General features: G+C 37.6%; 3 protein-coding genes across 20 annotated transcripts; 1 reads left to right on the top strand and 2 right to left on the bottom strand.

Annotated features, from left to right (window-relative positions):
• Positions 1-1,054: 1,054 nt before the first annotated feature.
• Positions 1,055-7,603, bottom strand: LOC133739658 (uncharacterized). Of its 18 annotated transcripts, XR_009860731.1 has the most exons (8): positions 6,304-7,603; positions 6,141-6,179; positions 5,810-5,898; positions 5,335-5,497; positions 4,514-4,602; positions 3,822-4,302; positions 3,685-3,739; positions 1,055-1,573 (listed from the first exon to the last, which is right to left on the bottom strand). XR_009860731.1 is itself a non-coding variant. In XM_062167438.1 (5 exons), exons 2-5 carry the CDS (start codon positions 4,551-4,553, stop codon positions 1,489-1,491), a joined length of 327 nt encoding a protein of 108 aa, XP_062023422.1. In that variant the 5' UTR covers positions 4,554-4,602; positions 5,335-5,497; the 3' UTR covers positions 1,055-1,488. The 18 variants fall into 18 exon arrangements, 1 of the variants encoding a protein (XP_062023422.1); XR_009860729.1 differs by lacking the exon at positions 5,810-5,898 and having other exon boundaries at positions 6,304-7,602; XR_009860732.1 differs by lacking the exon at positions 6,141-6,179 and having other exon boundaries at positions 6,304-7,602.
• Positions 7,604-9,926: 2,323 nt separating this feature from the next.
• Positions 9,927-12,123, bottom strand: LOC133736732 (cysteine proteinase 15A-like). The gene is made up of 3 exons (XM_062164326.1): positions 11,614-12,123; positions 11,390-11,509; positions 9,927-10,673 (listed from the first exon to the last, which is right to left on the bottom strand). Exons 1-3 carry the CDS (start codon positions 12,064-12,066, stop codon positions 10,155-10,157), a joined length of 1,092 nt encoding a protein of 363 aa, XP_062020310.1. The 5' UTR covers positions 12,067-12,123; the 3' UTR covers positions 9,927-10,154.
• A 1,667-nt stretch (positions 12,124-13,790) lies between these two features.
• On the top strand, positions 13,791-16,623 carry LOC133740291 (transcription initiation factor IIF subunit beta-like). Its single transcript, XM_062168226.1, has 6 exons — positions 13,791-14,146; positions 14,497-14,605; positions 15,167-15,297; positions 15,387-15,461; positions 15,868-16,017; positions 16,143-16,623. Exons 1-6 carry the CDS (start codon positions 13,892-13,894, stop codon positions 16,260-16,262), a joined length of 840 nt encoding a protein of 279 aa, XP_062024210.1. The 5' UTR covers positions 13,791-13,891; the 3' UTR covers positions 16,263-16,623.
• The last annotated feature ends 10,787 nt before the right edge of the window (positions 16,624-27,410 follow it).

Genomic DNA, 27,410 nt, shown 5'->3' with positions numbered 1-27,410 from the left:
AATTTGTCTATGATTTTTTCAACTGATATTTCAATATAGAAAGATCTCCTTATTTCTTCACTGCGGATTCTCGTGTGAATTTGTAGCATTTTTGGTGTCAAGACCATGCCAGCAGCAACGTTAGTTAAGGCTCGTTCCGAAAGAGATATATGTAGAGCGGTTCCAGTCCCTTTTTGGAGGCTCCATAGGGTCACTTTCACAAAGATCGATTAATTTATCTATGCATATTGTGTGTGAGCGAATGAGGCCAGGTGTGACCAAATGAGCTTGTCAGATCCCCCGCTTCTCAGGGGACTGAGTCTATTTACGACTTATGACCCAAGTTGCCTCACACCTATAAGTAACTGGCAAGACGACCAGGTATGATATCTGATTCCGACTCATTTGACTTAACTCAACTAAGAAAGTTACCGACTTAGGCATAAGAGGGTTTCTGCAGGTACCCCTTCCTCTTTGAGCCTACAGTCAAACTCCAAGTCAACACTCGAAAAAAGCTGCTCGATCATTCTTGGTCAACTTTCGCTCCAGTCCGCATACATTGGTGAGATCTTCTACGGAATTTTTTGTCACCAACATATGCCGATCCCTTGTTTAGGGTATAGAAAGAAATGATTTGTGCATTATTTTACAATAAGAAAAATTTTGTACTTTTTTTTTTTTTGGAAATGATTATGTACGTTTTATAATGTCATTATCTCGCATTTTTTTAGTAAGGAAGAGAGTCATTAACGTAATTGATGTCTTAGCGATCGATCGATACACTGTGATCTATCATGAAATATTATTTTGCAATTTTATTATTTATTTTCCAGTCTCAAAATGAAAAATTAACATAAAATATTGCAGTCGCCAATCACAATCCAAAATAAGAAATACCTCCTGAATACTGTAACTACGTATATCAGTATATGTGGTGGTATGAAGCACTGTTACAGGGAAGGAAATCTGCTGTCCCTAAAATCCACTAACTCTGTTAACTCACTAGAATTTGTTCCCGCGCGTTGCTGCGGGTTTTGGAACGAAATATGAAAGTTTAGAAGGATAGAGAATGTAGTTGAGAAGTAAATTCTGATGGCAAATCATTTATAACAGAAGATGTTGATTGTGTCCTAATAACATTACCACTAATATAGATGTTGTGGTAGTGTTCAAAAAATAGGTTTTCATAGTTTAAAGTTAACATAGTTACAGTTGCTGCTGGATTAGCTTGCAAAAAATAGGTTGTTTTAGTTGCAAGCTAGCTTAGTTACAATCACTGCTTGACAAAAATAAGTGTATGCTGAAAAGTTGTTAGCCTAATGATGGGCAGTTATGGAGGTTGTCCAAAAAGTTGCTCCTTCTAGCTCTGTCTGCACAAAGTGTGTCATCATACTTCAGTCGGTTTTCTCCTTGTGGAAGTACTCCATGGATGATGTTGCTGGTTCAATGCTGCCTTCACTGTCATTGTGAAAGTCATGGATATCATTGCTGGTTCAATCCTTCACTTGATTAAAGGTCTACACTCATCTTGGCCAGTTCAAAAAGTTCTAAATCCAGAAACTGAGTTTCTAGTGGATGACATCCCCATATTGTTCTGTAGTATACCTCATAAACTCATTAACCCTACATACAACTTATTTTATATACATATTCTCCTGCGGTTAATGAGAAGCTTAAAAAATGAAGTCCATTTCTTTGAAATCCCACTATAGTAATGCCAATAAAAATAGAAAATCATATAATAACCAAATAAGCTTTAACAAAGTAGTTGTATATAATTGTAGTAAACCTGACCTCACACACCGATTATGTCAGACTGACAATAAGTTTCTTATCACATACAGATTACTTTCAACAACTACATTTTACATAAAGCCCCAGAATTTGACCATTTGAATAAAACCCATAACACAAAAAATTGAACTTTTCAGAGTGATCTGAATAGTTGTATGATTGTTGTAAACTTGGCCTCACAAACCTATCAACTCAAACTCTAATAACAACCTCATTTTGACATAAAGCCCCAGAATATGAACTGAATAACAAAATTGTAGATTTTGAAAGGAGAAAAGAGGATTCACAGTCAATAATTAGATAAAAAAAGAATGAAACAAAAGCAGTTTCTTTCCCTATAAAATTGAAGGCATTCCATTTCATCGGTTGGATTCAATGCAAAAGTACAAATGATACACCGTACAGATTAATCTTACGCAGATAACTCATAGTCCATACAAAATTCATATATATATATAGGATTAAATACTTGTTACTCCCTGCACTTTTCACCAAAAAACAGTTCAGTCCCTCACCTTTTAAATTAAACAATTTAGTCATTATTCTCTCTAATTCTCACACAACAGGTCCCAAAATGACCATTATACCCCTCACTTTCTTTTTTTATATTTTTTATTTATTTTTCTCTCTTTTTTATTTTTATTTTTCCTGCTTCTCTCTCTCTCTCTCTCTCTCTCCAAACCCCCGAACCCAATCACACTGAACACTCTCCTCTCTCTCTCTCTCTCTCCTCTCTCAATTTGATGCTCTCTTCTTCTTCTTCTTCAATCTCATCACCCCCTTTCAAACCCTAACCCTAAAATCTTCTCCTCCCCTAGCAATGGCCTCCTCCCCCGACCACAACCACAACCACAACCACACCCTGAACGGCGATTCCAACACCCACGCCTCCAAAAAGCCCAAACTCTCCTTCATCACCCCCTCCGAAATCGCCGCCGAATTCTCCCACCACGACCCCACCGTCGCCCGAATCAACAACGGCAGCTTCGGGTCCTGCCCCGACTCCGTCCTCCAGGCCCAGCGCCGCTGGCAGCTCAAGTACCTCTCCCAGCCCGATCACTTCTACTTCAACCACCTCCAAACCGGCATCCTCCACTCCCGCACCCTCATCAAGGACCTCATCAACGCCGACCACGTCGACGAGGTCTCCATCGTCGACAACGCCACCACCGCTGCCGCCATCGTCCTCCAGCAGGCCGCCTGGGGCTTCTCCGCCATCGTCCTCAGTTGGTTGTTCCGGCGGTTTTGGACTTTGTCAATAGGTTTGAAGGCGGAATTGAGGGGATCAGGAAGAGAAATCATGAGACTGTTGTTGAGATGGGGCAGATGTTGGCGGAGCGATGATCAGAGTGGAGGTCGGAGAGGTTGATGGTGGGGATTGATTCGGCATCGGGTTGGGTCGTGGGTTGGAATTGGTGTGATATTATGGGTGGGTGGATAAAGATCGGGGGATGGAGGAGAGACTTGAGTCGACGAGGCCTTTGACTCCGAGCTTGGAGCCGTCGAATTGTCAATGTGGATGAACTCGAGGTCAGAGACGAATTTGGAGAGAGAGAGAGAGAAGCAGGAAAAATAAAAATAAAAAAGAGAGAAAAATAAATAAAAAATATAAAAAAAGAAAGTGAGGGGTATAATGGTCATTTTGGGACCTGTTGTGTGAGAATTAGAGAGAATAAGGACTAAATTGTTTAATTTAAAAGGTGAGGGACTGAACTGTTTTTCGGTGAAAAGTACAGGGAGTAACAAGTATTTAATCCATATATATATATATATATATATATATATGTATATATATATAGCAGTTGTTACTTCAATGTTCAAATTGAGTAGATAAAAGAAGCAGAAGAAGTGATGAGCATAAAAATAGAATTTAAACGTGGAATTAGTAAATATTGAGGAAGAAGAAAGTACCTCAGAAAAGCAAGCACCAGACCTGTTATCTCAATAAAACCACACCCATTAGAATCTGTGAGATCAAATATAAAAGCTCAGCATTTCGTTTTTGCAAAGAGAAAGGCAAAATAAGAACAAATTGGTAACATGCAGACCTCGATGGACAAAGGAAGACAACTTTCGGCTTTAATCCTCGGCTAACCTCATTCCATATCTAAGCACCTTTCAATCTACATTAAGCTGACATCTCCATCATCTACATCCTATTTGATTATGTGTATATCACAGCTTTGTGGACTATGTTTCTACATCCTGTATGGTCTGAATATTGTGGGTAAGGGTTGTAATGATTAGTTGCATATTTCCAAAGCAAATATGTTAATGCACCTAAAGAGTAAATATGTTAAATAAGACATTAATGTTAGCCAAGAGTTTAGGTTTTTGGATAAACCTTATTCATATTCATGTATATATTTCAGTATGTAAAACCTGAAATTTTTTGAAGGCCGATCTCTCTCTCTCTCTCTGCATATGGATGCCAAATAGAGAAGAGCTTGACAGGAAATATGGAATTGAATCGAATGCTCGAGAAACGATGGACAAAACCCAAAATGAAGTGGTGGAATGGCACAGAATCTACATCAGGCAATAGCAGCAGTCAGACAATCCATTATCACCACATTTATGCAAATCAATTTAGTGTAACAATTATCTAATAAACTGTAGACTTTCTACCTGAATGAAAATAGTACATCAGGCAATAGCAGCAGTCAGACAATCCATTATCACCACATTTATGCAAATCAATTTAGTGTAACAATTATCTAATAAACTGTAGACTTTCTACCTGAATGAAAATAGTAGATCAAGATAGCACTGGATAACATACAAAGGAAAGCGGCAACAAAATCACGTGCATACTTTTTTGCATAGAATCTGCAAGACAGAAACAAAATAACAATGAGATTCTGAAATTAATTATGAAACAACCAAAATTAACTTGAATACAAAATTTATACAGTAAAAACAAAAGGAGGAAAAAAAAAACACAAAATGATATTCTCAAAAATTGAATGAGACTACCAAACTCTATATACCAACATCAGTAAAAGATGATCAGCAACATAAAAAACAGAGTTTGTTTTGAAGATAGGTAAGCAGACATTCAGAACCTTAAAAGCAAAGTAGTGAACAGTCAGATATGAACGGTATAATCATTGATAAGAGTCTTTTCTTTCTGGTCACCCGACTCATTGGTTTAATAATCATTGATTGTTTTTTTTTTTTTTTAATTGCACCAAATTCTGCTTCAGTCATTGCATTCCCCACTAAGAGAAAGAATTCGTAAAATAAATGTTAAACCAACAAACCCAGCAATTGTTCAAGATACAAAAGAACAAAGAATGAATTTACAAAACTAAGAATGAAGGAAAAAAAAAATAGAATCTGCATTAGTGAACAATATTTATTAGTAAAATGGAAAACTTCTTTCAAATCACAACCAAACAGAGAAATCCAATGACTGATTGATCAAAAGCTCAAATTTATACACAGACATATATAGAAGAAACACATAAGACTTGCTGCAACTCACACAAAACTCAATCAATATTTTCCAGAAACACCCGGCCGGTCTGCACTCATACACAAACACAACTTTAAGCACACCTTGCGCAATAGGGGCATCTGGACAATGCGTGACGAACCACAGCCAACTTCCCAATCTGCGTCCTTCAAGCAGCCATCGGAGCCTAAAGCCTATGGGTCGTTCAAGACTATCACTGAGTTCTTCATCTGCTTATTCAAATCTCCCTCTCAAATGTGTAACCTCCTGCAAAACACAGCCACAAATCAATCACAGCTTTCTTCATATTATAGGGTAAATTCTTGAAAACAATTAGGCTTATAACACATTTCTTTGTTTGACAGAACCCCAAAATTTTACCAAAAACAGAGAACTATTCAAATTGCCAGCTAAATAAATAAACTTAGATGACACTAATACAGCTCAGACTAAAATCCCAAAAAAAAAAACCAAAAATGTGAAAAACGGATATCATGAAAGGAAAGACCAAACATGTTTGAAGGAATTGGAATTGGAATATACTCATATTGTTAGAGACACACTGAAACACATTCTCACATGGCTTTTAGACTATGTCAAGCATTAAAACTCTTCTGGCTTTAAGGATTATAAAGCCGCAAACGTGAAAATCAGCTCCAACCTTGAAACTGAATCAAACATAGAAATGTTTTACATTAACTACAATTTTGTACAATAGTTAAGAAAGTGATAATTTCAGCTTAAAAAACATCAAAACTATCAAGAAAATCCCATAATTGAAATCAAAACACAAAAGATGAACGGGACACATGCAAAAGATAATCAACACAACCCATAATTTATCTTATACAAAACTGAGTCTGGAAATAGAAATTGCCGTCACAATTTGATGGAGAAGAGCAGTCTACACCTTGTTCTCTCCCTGTGCAAGTCCAGCAAAAAAGCACAACTACAGTTTTTAAGAAAAATACTCAACCACCCACAAAAAGAAAGCCATATGCACAAAGCAAAACTAAAGATTCAATTTTGAAGAACCCGCAACAATCAATTACCAAGAAATTGAAATAGTTTACCTCAAAATTGGAAGTATTGTCGGCGTCGGACCCGGATTTAGTAGACTTCAGAAAAATGAAAACATGCAAAAAAAACTCTGCTCCTCTATCTCTCTCTCAATCGAGCAATAACGACTACTGAAAACAACAAAGTTACTGATAATCGCCCTCAAATTTAACCCATCTTTGCTAATTTCTCCAAAGCGAAGCTCGATGACAACATGCAGAAACCCAGAACCTATTCTCTGCAACTCTCTCCCTAAGCTCGATGACAACATGCTAATTTCTCCAAAGCTAAGCTCGGTTGCGCAATTCTCAGCACCACTTCCTTCACTATCTACCTCTCTCTCTCTCTCTGTGGAGTGAAGTAGGGAAAGACACGATAGCACTGACCCCAGGTGTCGGAGGAAGAAACAACATGCACGGAGCAACACTCCAGGTGTCGAAGCCAAGAAACAACATGCAGGAGCAAAATCGACTTTTCATCCATGGACGGCTCGGCTGAAGTCGTTACTGTTCATAAGCCGATGAACAGTGCGTTGAGGATTAGTGTATAGTAAATATTTAAAAATAAATACTAAATACCATAAAAAAAATTGTTTTTTTTTTCTTTTTTAGAGAAATTCGACATAAACAAAACTGACTCTCTTTAGATAAACGCTCTCTTCTTATCAACATCGTTTCTGTAACAACTTATTCTTCTCCCTGATCATGAACAATCTCATATGCGGATAAAAACTCAAGCAAAGAATACCAGCCAAGTTTGGATATATAACTGCCACTTCGAAAAGGAAAAACCTCGTCAACCTCAGGAGACTTTCACGGCCTCTCTCCACATAGGTTTCTGAAACGGCTCCTCTTCTTCCTCATCAATCTCTTCTTCTTCGTCTTCTACCAATTATTCGTCATCATCATACCCGGATCCTTACTCTTATTTGTATTTGAATTTGATCGGGTAGATGTGGTTGGGATACCCATGGATGATCAATAGAGGATAAATTGAAGTGGCTCCAATTAAACCCAAATCAAGGACTGATATATTTCTGAATACTGAAGGGAAGAGGATCCATATAGTTACAGCGACAGTTTATCATCCAGAAGAAACAAAAGGACTGACCCAGAAGAAACAAAGAAAGGAGATCTACAAAATTACCGGTCGTAAGATAGAAACAAATCAAACAATTATAGTCGACAAATCTGTCGTGGGTTTGATGGTGAGGAAACTATTGTTTGGATCGCTTAGATTTCCCGTATTCCACCCCTAAGACCTCAAGGCTGCGATCTGATCAACACGAACAGATGGGTAAGCTAAGTTTTATTATTTAAGAAAATAATTTAATAGGAGAAAAATGGTTGAAAAAATATAACTTAACGGTGTTAAAGTCCCTGTTAGTAAAAAAAAAACAGGTGTCAAATTATTATTGGTGGGACAGGTTTAGGATAGGGATTTTGGGGACAGCAGATTTCCTCCTTGGTACAGTAGTAACAACAGGCATACTAGTGGTCCCCACTAAATGTATATGTGTAGGTTAGGGTTGCGTCCAACGTCAAGTTGAGCTGGGGTATGACTGGCACTTCGTAGTTTCCACTTTCCAGTTGTCCACTCCCCGACATGATTAGATTTGAGATTTTTAGGCCGACTCTTAAGTCTTTATTAAAAAGCAGATTATTGGCCGCCTAAATGTCATTATGTCTCGCCAAAGCTTACACCAGAAACAAACTTGTCCGGGTCCATAAGAATGGATGCTGGGCCGAAAACAACTAAAACAAGGCTCTAACAAGCCCAACAGGGTCTGACCCACCAATCAGATTTAAGCAAATGACTTGCGGTGGACAATTTGGACGTGGAAACGCGCAACGGGATTATGAAAGCTCCGTTTGGGTGATTATTGTGCCGTAGATTAGTAGTTAATTCACTTAATTGGAAGAGGCTCTAAAACTTTCAAATAAGGACTTTTAAATCAATAGTCGTGAAACACACTATTTGATCACATCTCAGCAAATCAATTATTAGATGTTTATGTCTCAATGAGTAGATAATTTTTGAAAATTTTATTCTAAATTAGTAAATGTGAAGGTAAAAATTAGATCAAATCACTAGACAAATTAAATTTGTCCAACCTGATTTTTTTATGTTTATAACTAATAAATCACGAATATTAATTATTTAACTATTTTCAACTAAATTGAAAATAGTTAAGTCATATAACAAATTAATAAAAAAAAAAAAAATTATCTTCTGTTGAAGACTACGTGCTTGCACGCGCCTTAAAACCAGAGACCGGCGCACGACATCGGGGCGAGCCACCGACTTTTTCTTCGTTTCATGGTCTGCTGCTAGACGGGTGATTTCATCAAGGGGCTAGACAATTATTGCTACTTGAAGTTTGACAGGATGAGCTTTTACGGCGGATCTGGTGCAACACCCCTGAAACATGGTGGTCATGTTGTTCTGATTCTGGTGATGTCAATGGCAAATTGGGAGGGACTGGATTTCGATTCGCTTCCTTTTCCCAGCAGCAATGCTGGCGTCTGGTGGGCTACATCGATCTGGAATTTGGGTAGACTCAAACCGAGTTGTGTTCGAGTTTGCTTGGGTATAATAGTGTGGGGATCATGGGTGGTAGGAGGCATCTGGGATCGGAAACGACGTGGTCATGGTGGCGCTGGGGTGGCATCGACATGGTTGTGGTTGCAGCCACCATGCGAAAGAGATGGAGCATTTTGCCGTTTTTGCTAGGGTTTGAGTTGGACTACCCTTTGGGCTGCCGTCAATTGGGCCTGAGTGAAGTGGGCCTGGTGTGAGCACTAATCCTACCAGCTGGGCTCCTATTTAGTCAGTTTTTTTTTTTCTTTCTAAATAATTGCCTTTTTTTAGGAAGCTATGCACTCTTGTGTTAGTATAGTGCCTATTTGCTGTGTCTGTTTCATAGTTTATAGGTCTGCTTAAATAAGTGAGCATGAGAACTGTCAAATGAGTGGACCTAATCTATGTATCGCTGTGGTACTACCACAAACTTTTTATATACCCAAAATCGGTAGAGGGAGGATATGTAATGGCTCATTCTGCCTTGAGTTTTATATATAATATCGACATGATATTCATTCAACAAGTTTTGAAAATTTACAAAAATAATCTTTCATGAAGATCTAAATATCTAACCGTCAATTTACTAAAATGTGATAAAAAAAGTAAGTCTTACAACATTTGATGAGAAAGTCCTCATTATAAAAGTCTTCATCAGAACCCCACTCGGATTAATACTTGGTTAAAAAAAAAGAGAATAATTAAAGTAAAATGGACTAATCACCAATCAAAATAAGCTCATATAAAACATTTTTTTCGATAGAATCATATAAACCATTAAGATCGTCCTAGTGCACCTCTGTCGAGTCTCGTTGTCGCTTAAATAGCCAAGGCAGGCGCCTCCAACCCTTCACATGCTTTGCATGTAATTGGTTAAAATTTTCATTTATTTTTTTATATATAAATTGTTACAAAAATAGATGACTGACCTCCCAATCATGTAAACTATATTAATGACCTCCCAATTCTGCCATTCAACTAGACGGCAAACACTGTAACTCGACTCGTGAGGGCTAGGATGCATGAAGAATTCAGGGAATAACACACAGGGGGCAAATACTCTAAAATTTTAAAAATTCATAACATAAGCTTGCAACACCAGACAAATAACATTATAATCCCAATAAGTCTTCTACTATACAAGTTCAGAATCAGACAACTAGACTTATTACAGATCCTCCTGAAATGATCATCTAGGAGATCATAGGATATATGTACAAAAGCCCCACAAGTCTAAAACAGTAAATAATATGATAAACTCCTTGATTTCCTAATGGTTCTGGTTTCATGTGTGCATAGCAGCAACGGTAGAGACCATGCTATCCACCCCACAAACATTATGACCCCTGCAGATCTTGTAATACCCTTCCTCTCCCCAACTCTGTCCCCATGAATTCTTTATGATCCAGTAAGGCTTCTCCTTGAAGCGTATCGGAGCAAACCCAGAGGAGCCGTAACCCACAAGAAGCACCCCGTGATCCAGACGATGTTTTGCGCAGATGTAAGGGCATGAGACTCCCCCCACGTATGTTTGCATGAACACCGCATTGATGCCAATTGCAAGAGGGCCATTGTGGACCAAATTTGCAGCAATTTGATCTTCGTCAAGGGAAACAACACTGAAGTTGGAGACAGTAGCAACAACTTTGCTCTTGTCAAATTTGCAGGTGCCGCGATCAGTCCCAGTGTAAGGGTAGTCCTTCTCTTGCTCCAAACCCCCAGCCTTGAGTGCGTACTCAAAGGCATTGGTCATCAGTCCACCACTACAGCCTGAGTCACATGAACCATATTCTTCTGGATCACACTGCAAAATGTACAGGCTCATTATAAGACAATGCCATGCCATCATAACAATCAAGTCAAATATAGTGCATCACCATTCCATTAGATATAAGAAAGCAACCAACTGCCTATACAAACACAGATTCTACCACCAGTACTGAGAACTTTGCGGATATTATAAAATGGATGTATGTGAATCGTACTTGAGATCCCAATAGACATAAAAATTGGGGCACCTATGTCCTAACAAACAGGATTATGAGGAGACTCATAAATTTTAGCAAGGAAAAGGATATACAAAACAAATCTCAAGCAACATTATGCTTTCTCTTCGATCTTTTTTGTAAGCAGATAAAAGATAAAATCTTCAAAAAAGCAAGTAATTCCAACCAACTTGAAATCCACAAGGTTAAAATGTACACTCACTCAACCATCTAGCGAAAAGTTCAATATCTTGAAGTACAGATACATCATAGATCAACTTAATATTCCATCAGCTCCATACTATACAGACAGACTGTACTACTGCCAAATTAATTAACTAGTGTCAAAACCTTAAACTCAGTTAAGCAATTAGAAGCTTCAGCCTTTAGGTTTTGCAGATAAAAAGTTCAATACTTGGATATACTTATATACAGCAGAAGTCAAATTATATTGTACAAGCAACCAAAATAAGCATCACACTATATCTACATGGAAAATTAAAAGATATATTATAATGTTTAATTATGAGCAAACCTCATGATCACAGTCCACAAGCTGCTGACTGCTGAGACTCACGAGCTCCCCTGTTGCCAAATAATGAGCTCCTTCCAGTGCTCCGGCCGCACTAAACGACCAGCATGATCCACACGAACCCTAATATATACACCCCAATACACACTATCAATACTCCATAAACATTAAAAAAAAAAAAAACCCAAGAATTAATTACTTTTAATATCACATACGCATTACAGCACCTGGTCCTTGACCGGTGTGACGGCACCTTTCTCGCGCCAGTCGAAGTCGGTGGGAAGATCTTTGGTCGGAAGGATCGGAGCCGTGTGGGCGTCCTCCGGTAGCCGGAGACCCTTCTTGAGCCCAAGAAAATTCCGGCGAAACTCCTTGGGAGTGAGATCGGAGAACTTGGTGACACCGTGGACGGCGGTGGGGTCCAGCCCCTGGTGTATTTTGGCTCGGCGGAGGTTGGCCTTGAAGACGCCGAACCTGTAGTCGTGCTCCTCCTGGCTCGCGTAGGTCTTTCCGAAGGTGGCTTTGAAGTTTGAGAAGTGATGCTCCGCGTGGAGGACTAGTGGATCCTCCTCCGCCTCCGGCACGACTTGTCGGATGAAAGGATCGCCACCGTCGCTTACGGCGGACGCGGCAGCGGAGGATAGGAAGAGAAAAAGAGAGAGGAGAGCGAGATGATCCATTGGTGGAGCGAGTGAGTTAAGAGTGTGGGAAAGGAAATGAGGATTAATTACTTATTTTATGTATCGCATATATATATATATATAGAATCTACGGTGTGCGAGCGCCATGAGTCGTCTTCGTCTCTCATTATTGATCGTTAGATTCTGTGTGCATGACGTTCATGTGTTTGTATAATAAATACTCTTCGTAGATGAGATATTTGTGGGGTTTGGATTTGTGTGGGTGAGCTTCCCAGAAGTTTGTAAATTTGTATACACGTGGTTTGTTGTGGTACGAGTATTTGTCACCAAGTGGTGAGGTAAGTAACAAATAGCAGAAAATGATGGGTTTGGTTGGGTTCCTTGCTCCACACGACTTTATGTAAAATGGTGACGGCTTCTCGTCGTCTTCAAAATTCCCTCCTTTTCTTCGTCTATGACCACTCCCTTGTTTCTTAAGGAAAATTTTGCCTCTGATCAAGGGAAAGAAAAGAAAGTTTGCCACCTTTAGTCACTTCAAATTTGAATTTGATTTATAAATAATTAAATATTTGGAACACTGTTATCACACGAGAGTGCAGAATATAGACACTACACATTTTTTAAAAAATTATTAATAATGACAAGAAACAAGTTGAAAGCGTTAAAACTTTCTTTTAGAATCTAAAGCACTCACTTCTACTTGTATCCTGATGTAAAAGTAGTGGCCGAAAGCTTCAATGTGGAGGCAAACAATCTAATGGAGATGATTAGATCCATAACTGAGATGGAGCCATCTCGAGAACCCAGAAGCAAAGTTATCCCTCCACCCACAAGAATCCATCTCTAGAATAGATCTTGCACTACAATAACCATGGGGTTGCTAAAGCTGCTTAATCGACCTCTTAGAAGGAAGAAGAACATGTTAGCGTTCTATATTAGAGTACATTTCACAAATATGCTACTATTGCGCTTATCCAAGTTATGAGGGTATTACGAGTTATTCATTTACATGCTTATCTATGAAATCCAGGATATATTGTTTTGTAGAAGCCTCGAATAGGCTCTACACATATGTATCCAACATGCTAATATTTCTTCCACTTAAACTACAAGCATGGAGCTTTAATACAAAAGGCGTGTTTGGTTCAATGCTTGATAAAAGTGAAAATGAGATAATTATTTCAATTATACAACAATTGGAAGATGACTCTAGAATGCAAAACCTCCTATTTACGAATGAGAATGAAAGACGTATAACACTAAATCAAATGATTTTGGACCACGAATGAGGTGATTCGATAAGATAAATTGTAATTGGGGTTTTACATGACTAGCAACTCAGATTAGCCTAATCCGTGGGCCGAAATTCAAATTAGTCCAATTACAAAACATCCACCGAGTGGACTGATTTACATGACTAGCAACTTTGTTCGGCTTTTGGGTTGAAGATTTCAAGCTCATAAAGCAAATCAACCCTTATGAACTAAAATCTTCCTTAGAACAAATTGGGCCTGTTGGCTTTAGAGACATTTAGGACTAGCCACTCTTTTATTAGTAGAGCCCAGATCCGCTAAGCCACAAGAGACAAAAAGACCCGAGTCTTCTGAGTCCCGAGTAATACCCCGCGCTCGGGTCTATTCTACACCTGATTCCAGTTGGTCACAATTTTGGAAAGTCAAAACAACCGACAATACTCTTCTAAAACACACCCAGTCCTCTGTCGACACGTGTCCCGCGCACCGAATGTCACCCCTCTTCTGCCTCGGTTAACATCTAACCCAGTCTCGCAGACTCTCTTGCCAAATTTGACTTCGCGGTAACTCGAGTTGAATTCCGGTCAAATCAAGCTCCGGCCAGCTCAGATATGGAGGAGAAGCCGTCGGCGAGGAGAGTCAAGTCGGAGGAAGACCACGTGGCGAAGAAGGTGAAGACGGAGGAGGACCATGGCGGTACCAAAAGCTTGGATACTGCGAAAGCCGATAAGCTGGTGTGGCTGATGAAGCTGCCGCAGGCGGTGGCCAAGTCTTGGAACTCGCACCCTTCCTCCGATCCTCACCCCGTCGCCAAAGTCGTCCTCTCCCTTGATCCGCTCGAAACCGATGAGACCTCTGCGGTGCAGGTATTCGCTACTTCTCTCAATTAGATCATGTTCTTCACTAATTAGTTCAATTTCGCAGAGTTTTACAGTGTATGCAATCTATTAGTTCTTCGCTGATTTTGTTGAATTAGGGCGAGTATTAGAAAGTTTGCAGTTTTGTTGCCTCTGTGTTCTTCAGCAAAACCCTAATTTGTGTTGCAATTTGATCCGTAGGAGTTCTGTGTTGTTTTAGATGATTAGGATGATAGCTGCATTGAAATAAGAATGCAAAGCTCCTAGGGATTCTGTTTATGACTGAATTCGGTTTCCAAGTGCATACTTGTTCTCAATTTTTATTCTCTGGTGCTTACGCCTTTGAAATTTGCTGTCAGTTCAAAATGGAGGTTGCTCCCACTGAGGCTGGGATAAAGCCGAAGAATTATTCTATGAACATGTCGAAAGACTTTATTCCTATGTGCGTTTTCTCGGAGGGAAATCAAGGTAAGGATCGGTAATTAGATTATACAACAACTAGTACTTCTACTAGTGCACTTTTGAAACTAGTTTTCAGCTATTCGTGGATTTCATGCTACAGTTTTACGGAAAGCCAGTTTCTTTATATTTTAAGGGTGCATACTAGAAAAATGCAGAACTGGTTGTTGAGCTGTTGAAGTAGATTCATTGATGTCATATGACTGTCTTTCATCAATTTCAGGGATGCTCCTAGATGCTAAGAAGCTAATTTGAATAAATTTGAATGACTACGGATTTGGAATAGGTATAGGACAATTGCTTGTTTGGCCTATTGAAATTGTCTGCTGAAGAAACATGCTGTATCTGTGTTGTTGATGACATTCTCTCCTTCGTCAACTAGAATCACGAAAATGAACATGCATGGAGAGACCCATTACTGGGCTAGGCTGCACAAATAGTACTGACTAATTACTATCTAGGTTCTATATGTCCGTCAAATCATATGTCATATATTATGCTATTCAACCATTCCCCTTTCTTTTGTAATTGCCCTGTTAAAATAGTTCTCGACATTTGCCTTCATTTTAGGCAAGATTGCCGTGGAAGGAAAAGTAGAGCACAAGTTTGACATGAAGCCCCATGGTACAAACTTTGAAGAGTATGGGAAGATGTGTCGTGAAAGGACAAACAAGTCCATGATCAAGAATAGACAAATACAGGTAGCCCTATCTTCCATTTGTTTCTTTTATGGCCTCATTTCTAAGTGTATACAAGATCTTATTTATTTTTCTCTCTTGCCGGTTGAAAGGTTATTGATAATGACCGAGGAGTACATATGAGGCCCATGCCTGGTATGATTGGCTTGATTTCTACCAATGCCAAGGTATCAACTTCCTTCATTCCATTTTTTTTTTTGCACAAACTAATGTGAGAATGTTAGAAGTGTGTCCTGCTTATTTGCTTGTTGTTTCCTACCCCCTTTGAGAGCTCATTCTGTGAGGACTGGGAAGTCCAGCCCACAGATACGTTCTTTTTTAGCATAGAGATTGTCTAGCTTTTTGTGGTGGTCACGTGACCGCAATGTTTTCCAGGATGAAGGAAAACCATAGTCATAGAGGTTACAAGAACAAGTAAAATGAAATTTATTCCTTGTAGAGTCTAGATATGCGAAATGTGGTCCTATGCAGATATAAATCTTGGGTTCAGATATGATGGATGATGTTTTATGCTTCCTTTGGCCACATTCTTAGAAGAAGCAAAGGAATAATACTTGAATTTCGATATGCCAGGATAAGAAGAAACCTGTACCAGTTAAACAATCAGATGTGAAAAGGACTAGAAGGGATCGTGGGGAACTGGAGGATATAATGTTCAAGCTATTTGAAAGACAACCAAATTGGGCATTGAAGCAGCTTGTGCAAGAGACTGATCAACCTGCGGTATGTCTTCTTACCTTTCTAGCCAATTGCTTATGTATTAAATAGTGTACTCAGATTTTGCAACTCCTTACTGATTTGCAACTTGGTTCTAATTAATGTCTACTTTCTGATGATTTCATCTGCAGCAATTCTTGAAAGAGATACTAAATGAGCTCTGTGTATACAACAAAAGGGGAACCAACCAGGGTACTTATGAGCTTAAGCCAGAGTACAAGAAATCTGTTGATGATACACCTGCAGAATAAATTCTCTACCAATCTATTCATCATCCACTTTCCGTTTTCGACAAACGCAAGTTCTCAACTGAAGAAGAAAGGTTTGCCTATGGTATTGTATGAGAAAGTAACACCATCAACGAGAACTGTAAACATGGGAGACAGCAGTCCCATTTCATCTTTTTAACTCCCACAGTTATATTCTCTTATTTGATCTGACCAGTGATAAAACGCTTACTTAAACTTACAGGACAAGCATGCATAAATTTGATGTAGCGTGTACATCCATAATACTGGGTTTACCTAGTATTTTAGTTTGAGAATAGCTGAAATACTTGCTAGGACACCCCTTTTAACTGCAATCATATTGATACAAAATTGAAAATTTGAATGCCTGTGTTATTTTTTTTCCTTCTGAGTTCATATATCAGCACACTTAACCTAGTTTCATCAGTAATCTGGGTAATTCCCATCTAACTGCAAAAAAATAAAAAATAAAAAAATGATAATAATAATTAAAAAAAGAACAAGAAAAAAACACGCACATACGATACAAAACAAACCAACTGTGCTACTTGGAAGGGTCCGTAGTTCAGATTCAAAAGCAACACCAACGGACTTGAAACCAAATTGCAATCTCACATTTTAGGCCACTGTCACTGTAGGATATGTCAAAAAGACAAAAACAGCGGTAAGCTTCAATAAGAGTTTTTATCACCACTAGGTCAAAACTTTCTTGCACCGGATAGAAGAGGTACCTAGACCTATAAAAATCGATCAATTTCATACCTAACTTTCAAAACTGATCAAAAAGGTACCTAGACTTTTAGAAATTGATCAATTTCATACCTCCGTCCATTTTCCGTCACATCTCGATTCAAACTAAGGGTACATATACAACCTTTCACTTTTTTTTCTTGTTTATGTGAAAGTAGTGGGATCAATGGTTTTTTTTTTTTTTTTTTTTTTTTTTGAAAGATGGGATCAATGGTTATTAAGCAATAGAACTACGTGAAAACTTATCCAAAAAAAAAAAAAAAAAACTACGTGAAAATACAATGGTTTCGCCGCCGCCGATGACACCACAAAATTGTAATTCAAATTCGAAAGTTTTGCAGAATTGGAATCCGAAATTGAATACAGAGATGCACAGATGCAACATCACACCCATAAATTGAAGTGATTTGTGGTCAAAGGAGTCATCAACCATTTATAACCCAATCTTCTTCTTCTATAGAATTAAAATCTTTCATTCAATTTCAATTCCACCATCTTAGAAACAAATAAGGTTGGGATGTTTCCCACCTTCTGAAAAAAGAAGAGAATCAATAAAATAAAATAAAAAAATAATTAAAAATTAATTTTTGTATGAAAATACTATTATAACCCCAAAAAACACCTCACATGCACCGCACATGATCAATTTTAACAGAGAAGTGATGGAAAATAAGCCAAGGTATCAAGTTGATATGTTTTAAAAAGTTTAGGTATCATTTTGATCAATTTTAAAAGTTGGATATCATTCTGTCCAGTGCAAAAAAGTTTAGACACCGTTGGTGATAAAAACTCCTTCAATAATTGTAAGGCTTTCTCAATCAAGCAAGTCTGTTCATATATATATATATATATATATATATATATATATATATATATATATATATATATATATCAGATCCTATCCAGAGCGATGTCTCGCTCTGAAATTTCAGAGCGAGGTTAGGGTTTAGGATCACTTTTCGGTCGCATTTCCACATCTCGACCGTTCAGTTTTTAGCTACTAATGTATAGATCATCTCTGCAAAATTTCAACCAAATTGATGGTCGTTAAGGCATTGATAACTGCCTTAAAGCTAGTACGGTTTAAGTTGGAGAGATTCAGTTCGTCCACTGGTTTAAGTGAGTTAGATACCTTAAAGATCATCAATTTGGCTGAAATTTTGCATAGATGATCTATACATTAGTACCTAAAAACTGAACGGTCGAGATGTGAAAATGAGACCAAAAAGTGACCCTAAACCCTAACCTCGCTCTGAAATTTCAAAGCGAGGCCTCGCTCTGGATAAAATATATCTTTTGTTTTTAAATTTTTGAACTACAAAAAGTTATCTAACTTTTGAACTACCATATATGCCCTCACTTCAAAAAAAGTTATCTAACTTTTTAATCATTCCCTCGCGCCAATTCTTGAGGGAATGATTAAAATTTTGAACTACCATATATGCCCTCACATAATATAAATTTTAAAAAATAAATTATTTCTGTATGAGGATAAGATAGTCAATAGATTATATCATATTTGAAAAATTTGCAATACCTTCCATGAAAAAATGAGAAGCTTTCCCAAAATCAGGAGATAAATTGTTATAACTTTTTTAACTAAAAAAATAAAAGCCGCTTGACATGACATGTGTGGAGAATAGTCAATAGACTATTCAAATATGAAAAAATTGTAATAGCTCCCATGAACAAAAAGAGAAGTTTCTCCAAAATCAGGATAGAAATTGCTGTAACTTTTTTAATTAAAAAAAGTAAAAAATAAAAGTCAATTGACATGTGCGGAGCAAATGTTAAGAGGCTAGTGTGTGTGTGTCGTCTTAGAGAAATTTGAACGGAATGGAATAAAGCCTCGTATTGTCTTAGTACACAGTTACATATATGCCATCTCAATCAAGCAAATGCACATTGAGATATTTGCATGCCTTTAAACAAGTTTTTCAACAAGCTTATAATGAGTTTTTGTGAATCTGCATTGAAAGACATACTTGTTTGAAATTTTATTTAGCAGCCGCCACTAAAGCAACATCACCAACATGTATATCTCCCATTCAAACTAGTATGATACATACACATCGGTCATAGATTCATCTTTCTCAAATATCATCATTGCTCGCATTATCTCTACACAAAATAGTTAGAATCTTCAATCTTCTTCCAGTACATCCGTCGGGGATGATGGTGATATATAAACCCTAATTACGTATTAGCTGCATACTGACTACGATAATTGAGGATTATGATCCGTAGAGAATTTAGTTAGTGTCGGGAGTGAGTGGGTTGATTAAACATGCATGAACATCTTGTTGAGTCCTTGTCAAATGTCGAGAATCATGTGAAGAGGGGTCGGAAATCGACAGACTATGAATCTTCTCTATCACCTTTGGAAAAATTTTGCAGCACCTTTAGTTTGGTTCCAAAAGATTCCAATGCTATCTTCTCAAAGATCGATATATGATCGATCAACTGAGGAAGGTATATTCTCAAGTTGAGGAATGATGGTGATCGATAATGAATGAGGCCAACTTCATGCACATTAATGAGGCAGTAGTACACAACTAGTGGGTTATTGATGTATACCTTTAATTCTGGGACCCTATCCTTCTTCTTCTTTTCCGCGATGGTGCAATTGAAGGTGAAGGATAATGGAAACTCTGTCACTTCCATGAACGTGGCTACCAAAAGTGGCAAACCAATTAATGAAGATAGATGGAAAAGCTAGATTAAAAGAAATCTCGAAGATGGTTCTGTGTTGGGGATGGTAGGATTGGTTCATTAATTGGTCTGCCACAGCGTGTTGAACAGATCAATCTAAACCCTACAATTGCTAATGAAACGTACAGTTCGATCTTTTTGGTAAAACGTGTTTTCCTCTTTCAGCTTCTTGTTCTGGTTTAGGGTTCGAATCGAGTTTCTTACAAATTAAACATTGCACATTTGCACCAAATCCTTCTTTTATTTGGCTGCGCGGTTCTTGTTCTTGTGTCAAGTTTCCCTGTGGTTTTTGCTTTCCTTTCCTTTCTTGCCTCATTTTTATTTTTCTATCTTGGCATGCATGTCATCAAATTCTCTATCTAGTAGTGTTTCTGTTAACTTCTAGTTGTTACCTTCGGTGATAAATTTTGGTTAATTTCTTTTAGAGGTTGTGCTTTTATCTTCTGATAATCAAGCTTTTGCTATATTTGGAAATTCAAAGGGGTCTCTTATGAAACTGAATCAAATTACATTTGCAGTGAAGCTAGCAACAACAATATGCAAAACTATACATATACTACATGATTTTGGTATAAGTGAAAGATATGAGACTGAACTGCCTAACTAACTCTTAAACTTCATCCACCCATATAAGGTGTCCATCAAATGGACATCGATCCATCATTTGTAGCAACTTAACAACTTCCTCCCTCCCTCTCTTCTTCCTGAGAAATGAAATGGATAATTTAGGGTGACATTTAGATACCCTTTTGTCATCTCTATCTAGCTATCAATGAGAAAACTTGTTTTCCCCCCATTAAAAAACCCATTAACCACACATTGTGCATCAAATTCTTTACTTCGAAAATAGAGACAAGGAAATACAAGGAAGCATCCCTCGTTGTTTTAGACTTTTAGAGGTGTCCTAATGTTAAACCAACCCAATTAAGAAACATTCAAATTACAAGAGGTACTTCTTTGTTTTATGTACGTTATGCTTGAATACTTCATAAATGATAAATACCCTGATCGATCAGCATGAAAGATTTCCAGTCAAAAAGGGAGGAAGGCAACTGACTTTGATGGATAGCGAATTAACCGCAATTCTTTTTACTTTAGATTGTTAGACACGCAATTAGTTCACGAAAATCTACATGAACCCCTATCTAATCACGTAGGGTCATCGATCTCAAAGACCAAGCAAGAGCTGGCTGGTTATAATTATACTAAGTAACTAAGGGAAATGATAGGAGCCTCAATGAGGCCTAAAATTTATGACCTAAAATTTTAGGTGGCATGTTATGTAAGCAAATATAAATTTTATTTTCAATTCTACATAATATAATTTGCCACATCATAATCTTACAACACCAAATTTACCATTTTATATTTCCTTTTAAATTTTGAGGGGGTGAATAAATGACATTAATGAATTTAATAAGGTGACGGAAACAAATATGTTAATAGCAACCATTAATTATGTATTAATTTAAGGGAGATGTCTAAGATTCTTTCACCAATATCTTTCTTCATTTAATTAAATTATTTCCCATAATTTTTCTTTCCAAATAGCATTAATCGATTGAATTAGTTGCAGGAAATAAGCCTTAACTTTTATTTCCAAATATTAATTAAATTCGTTAAAAAATAGCATTAATAAATTGAATTTAAAAAATACGTATGTCCAAATTAATTTTAGGGTGGTGCTATTCGCACACCTTTTTTCTCTATTCACACACAGCTTCTCTATGTATCTATTACTTTAATTTTAATTTAAAAATCATCCATCCTAAACCCTTATTTTCCTGCCGACACAAAGAACTTCAAAACAAAATCGTACGATTTTCTCTTTTCTTTTCTATCAAAAACTTCTCTAGCATAGTCATTCTATCTCTCTTACGTGATGCTTTGACGTTTAATTATGGTAGACCAAGCAACTTTAGACCCATCTTTGGAAGAAAAAAATTTTACATCTGATTTGCAATGGAGACATGGAAGAAAAATATGAGTTTAGTGATCATTCGAGCCCCATTGAATCCATCATTCCTGGAAAGATTCTAACTGAAATTATTTGGTGTATTTCAATCCATCGCTCTCAGCTAAAAAGATCAATTTCTCAGCGATTTGGTGGACTAGGAGCTTTAAATTTGTGCGTTATGTTCGTCTTAGTTTGATTTTGGTATGACTTGCTTGCTAATCATGGTTTTGACTTGAGTTGATTGATATTTTAAAATTATTGACGCTTTGATTTCATTTTGACTTTAGTCATATTATCACTCTACAAAATGTTTTATGTCACTGGAAATAGTATCTTGAATCAACTTTGCTTAATCAAATGTGAGAGGTTTTGGATCTCCTTTAGTTTAGGTGATATGCTTATATCTTTCTTCAATTTCGTATAGCAGTCATGATGACATACCTAAATCCCCAAACCTAATTTCATCGTGATTTTTCATCTGAGCCCTAAACTTTGCCACGCTAATTGCAGAACATTTGATAGATTGCACTTCGTCCTGGCCATAGTTTTTTTTTTTTAATCAGCAATGATATTCACGAGAAAACTTAGTTTATTGTATAATGATGTTTAATAGAAAAAAGAAAAAAGAAAAAAGAAAAAAGAAAAAGCAACATAATTACAAGAGAGGGTAGTTAGGGCAATTGTAAAAAAAAAAATTGTAATAAAGTAATGAAAAAATAGAGGGGGTGTGTGAATAGCACCACCCAATAATTTTATTAAATTTATTAACAAATTAACAACTTCTACACCCACAACACTAACTACACATACACATTCATATGCATGTGTATTTTTCACATTATATTTTTATAATTTGCAGGAACCCAACAAACTTCGAATACAATCATTTTCTCTACACTAACCGCTAAAGCTGTGCATTTATCTTCAACCATTAGATGCACTTATTCCTCACAATCCCTTAAGTGAGTAGCCATGTACTAAATAGTTATTCACACAATATGCGTCTTTAGCCCGTCTGAAATGTTTACATAGGAGTTCACGGTGAGTGGGAATCACTTTATGTGCCAAAAGAGCCAAACAAAAGCAATAAAGATAGATATCACTAGTGGGCTTCTCACTCTACTAGCTAGTGAAATTTTTTGAAAAGAACCAAAACCAGTCCGCATAAAGCTATAAGTATATTTCCAAAGGTTGGATTAATCAGTTTGGCTTTATATCTCACTCTGATTTCATTTACCAAACATGAAGATATAGTTTAGTTCTTTTTCTTCTTGTATTCTAGTGATCGATTCAATGAACTCTGCCATACTGCATTAGAGTTTCAAACCCCTAAATAAATGGAAAAAAAGTATTAATAATTTTATCCTAGCGTTTTTTTTTTTTTATTATTGTTCAATCACACGTCCTCAAAGGCTTCCTAGGGCCAGAGACTAATCCGTGCTCGGGGGATCTTGTCAAAACGCTTCCTCCTCCCTGGCCACCAAGAATATATTGGGATTTAACTCCAATAAGCGTTGGCGGAATTCGAACCCGGGCATGGGGGTTCCACACCTGGAGGCTCTTACCAACTCGACCACCTGTGGTGGTTTATTTGATTTGTTCGGTAGAAATTTTTGGCACAAACTTTTGTACAGCAAGAGATGTATGGATTCCTAAAACTTCAAAAGAAAATAGTTAACCAGAACCCGGAATTTCAGGGAATATTTGTGCATGGGACAATCACACCCACTTGTTTTTAGTCATCCTTGTACATGTCTTTGTTGGCTTATCAGAGCTTTTACATAAAAGTGGGTCTAAACTTAGTTGAGCGGCGGTTGAAATATAATATCTGTCTGGCAAATTTCATGTTTAATATGCGTACTATTTCGAAGCAAGGTCGAGACAATAGGAAAGATACTAATTAAGAAGAAGCATGAAAAAGGTCCAACCATAATGAGAGTAGGTCATAAATCATGATCAAAATTCGAATATGACCACAAAGGCCAATTAAACTTTAGTTTTGTCAATAATCAAGGCTGGCTTAAACTTTAAACATCACTTCCCCTTTTGATGTAGTCCTTTTATGAGTTAATGAAGATTCTTTTAATAATAATAAAGAAAAACTTTGATCCCCTAAATTAAGTCTGCATTTCGTTTGTTAATCGTGCTTTAGCTGTATAGTAGTGATAGCTGCATGGCTAGGCTTAGTGAACCCCTTTGTAACGTTGCATTCACTCAATGACCCACAAACCTATATAAACATGAATCTCAGAAAAGATAGAACAATCTCCCTTGTTTTGCCTATAAAGCTGAAAATTAGAATTGGACTATATAGTTTGAGAGTATATGTACCAAAACCAAACTATATATTGAGGTTCATTTGAAGGAAACCCTAGCTAGTTAACACTGAAGGCGACTTAACATCAATTATATTTGTGGTCGAGGGTACAAGGCACATAGCTAGCTAACTATATATGGGAAAAAATAAGACAAGATTCACACCTTGTCTCGAAAGTGCTAAACATGAAATTGAAGGCATGCATGAGGAAGACGACTCTAGTTGCATTCAACCAGTTCATTATGGTTGCCTCCCAAGATTTTCTAACATCTTAATCATGGGGTTTTACCTTAATCCATGCTGACGTTAATAAAACTTAGCATGTCTATTAACAACATCATTAGCAATAATAATATGAATCAATTCAAAACTGCATGCTCAAGCTTCAAAGTCTTCAATATGAGATATAAGATATTCATGAAAACTCTAGCTATCAACGTGCCACTTGTTCTAGGACAGTAATGCACATGTAATGTTGGTGTCACCAACTCGCCATGTACGCAATTTGTAGGGAAAGAGAGCTTATGTTACTACTCTTGACAAAAAAAAAAAAAAAAAGACCTTCCCTACGCAAAAGTAAAAAGATGTTTAAGGAAAATCGTAAACTAACAGAGAGAGGGAGAGAGTTTAGATGGAGAGAATGAAGAGTGAATTGGTGTGTTTATTCTTCTCACAATGGAGGGTTTATATAGGGATAAAAAGCATGGAGTAATACTATTACATTCCATTACTCTTACCACTATTACATTTAATATCATCCATTTACTTAAGTGCTTTCATACATAACATTAACATGATTGATACCAAACTTCTCCACTCTTAAGTGCTATCATACATAGCCATAATAATGCTATTTACATGATATAGACATAATAGTTTTACCACAATTTCATGTATACTACAACACTCCCCCTTGGATATTTCATGTCGATAGTATTTGTCTAAGCCGTGCGCTTCGAAATTGCCTCGTTAAAAACCTTGCCAAGTAATAAAACCCTGTGGGAAAAAACAACCTTGGTCGAAGGAGAAAAAGAGTGCAACGCGCATTAAGTGTGGAGTATGTTTCTAGATACTCCCCCTGATTTATTCTCCCCCTGAAGATCATGGGAGTTCGGATAACCTTCTTAATCCGATGCTCTTCACATGCTTCTCGAAAGGGGTTTTTGGTAGCGATTTAGTAAATAAGTCCGCTACATTATCCTCTGATCGGATTTGATTTACTTCAATGTTTAGAAGTGTTTGCTGTTGCTGATTGTAGAAGAATTTCGGTGATATATGTTTAGTATTGTCACCCTTGATGAAACCTAATTTCATTTGCTCAATACAAGCTGCATTATCTTCGTAAATGCATGTAGGTTTATCTGTGGTAAACTTCAAACCACAAGTTCCTCGAATGTGTCTATTTATAGACCTTAGCCATATGCATTCACGCACAGCTTCATGTAGAGCAATAATCTCTGCATGATTTGAGGAAGTAGCAACAAGGGTCTGTTTTGTAGATCTCCAAGATATCGCCGTGCTTCCCATGGTAAAGACATAACCTGTTTGGGAGCGACCTTTATGGGGGTCAGAGAGATACCCCGCATCAGCAAATCCCATCAAAACATTATTTTTATTTTGATGGAGGGGAGGAGGAGAACGTCGGTCACCATTGATGGTGTCGCCGGCGTCTACATTACGGAAGGTGGCTTTTTGCCTCATGGGGTCTGATCTCATGCTTCCGTCTTTTCTTTTCTCTTTGTAGGGATAAAACAAGCCCATATCAATCGTACCCTTTAAGTATCGAAAGATTGTCTTTATGCCAATCCAATGGCGGCGTGTTGGCGCAGAACTATGTCGAGCTAACAAGTTCACTGCGAATGAGATATCCGGTCTTGTGCATTGAGCTAAATACAATAATGCGCCTATCGCACTTAGATAGGGTACTTCAGCCTCTAATAATTCTTCGTCCTCATCCCTTGGACGAAACGGATCTTTTGTGGGCTCAAGACTTCGGCCGATCATGGGAGTACTTACAGGCTTTACTTTATCTTCATTAAAGCGCCTTAGTAATTTTTGAGTATATGCTGACTGATGGATCATAATCCCATCACTACGGTGCTCGAGCTCTATTCCGAGGCAAAACCGTGTTTTCCCAAGATCTTTCATCTCAAACTCGGATTCCAAATATTTAGCAGTTTCTTTTAACTCATCTAGAGTTCCAATTAGGTTCATGTCATCGACATAAACTGCTACAATTGCAAATCCGGAACTTGTTCTTTTAATGAACACGCAAGGGCATATTTCATTGTTAACATATCCCTTTCCAATCAAGTAGTCACTTAGACGGTTATACCACATCCGTCCGGATTGTTTCAATCCATATAGTGAGCGTCTTAATTTTATTGAAAACGCGCTCCGTGGTTTAGAGCCACTTGATTTTGGTAATTGAAGTCCATCAGGAACCTTCATATATATCTCTGAATCTAGATCCCCATAGAGATATGCTGTAACCACATCCATAAGTTGCATGTCAAGTTTTTCGGAAACTACCAAACTGACAAGGTAGCGGAACGTTATAATGTCCATTACGGGAGAGTATGTCTCCTCGTAGTCGATTCCAGGGCGTTGTGAGAAACCTTGTGCCACAAGGCGGGCTTTATATCTCATCACCTCATTTTTCTCATTACGCTTTCTAACAAAGACCCATTTATGGCCAACAGGCTTTATATTTGGTGGTGTCAGCATTATAGACCCAAATACCTGTCTCTTTGTTAGTGAATCCAATTCAGTCTGGATCGCATTTTTCCATTTAGGCCAATCCGCTCTTCGTTGACATTCTTCAACAGAGCGAGGCTCGATATCATCATATTCTATGATTCCTTTTGCAACATGATATGCAAATGCATCATCAATTGCCATAGAATTTCTATCCATCATCTCATGTACACTATTGTAATTTATGGAGATTTCTCTATTCTCTGGAGTTGGTTCTGACATTGGAGCGTCCCCCAATGATGTCTCTTGGACATAACCATAATCCGGAATATTCTCGTGAGATGGATTATTCATATCTATGATTAATGGATTATTTTGTGCCAAACTCGCTTTCTTTCTTGGGCGAGAATCCATCGAACCTATAGGTCTCCCGCGCTTCCTGGCAGGAGCCATGGGCCTAGCCAATGTGTCACCCATAGAGGGAACGTTGGCGCCATTCTCATGTATTTTTGAGATGGCATTATGTCTTTTAGGGACATCAATCCTTGCAGGTATATTTGCAGCAGGTATGTGTGATCTCGTCACTTTAGCGATATCAGAAAACGCATCAGGCATCGATTCTGCTACGTTCTGAAGATCGAGAATTCTCTGCACTTCTTTTTCAGATTGTGCGGTTCGGGGATCAAGATGGGACAAAGTGGGGACAAACCACGACAAT

Source organism: Rosa rugosa, chromosome 3 (genome assembly GCF_958449725.1).
Source record: "Rosa rugosa chromosome 3, drRosRugo1.1, whole genome shotgun sequence".
In the NCBI taxonomy this organism is placed as follows: Eukaryota; Viridiplantae; Streptophyta; class Magnoliopsida; order Rosales; family Rosaceae; genus Rosa; species Rosa rugosa.
This window is presented reverse-complemented; position numbering and strand designations above follow the sequence as displayed.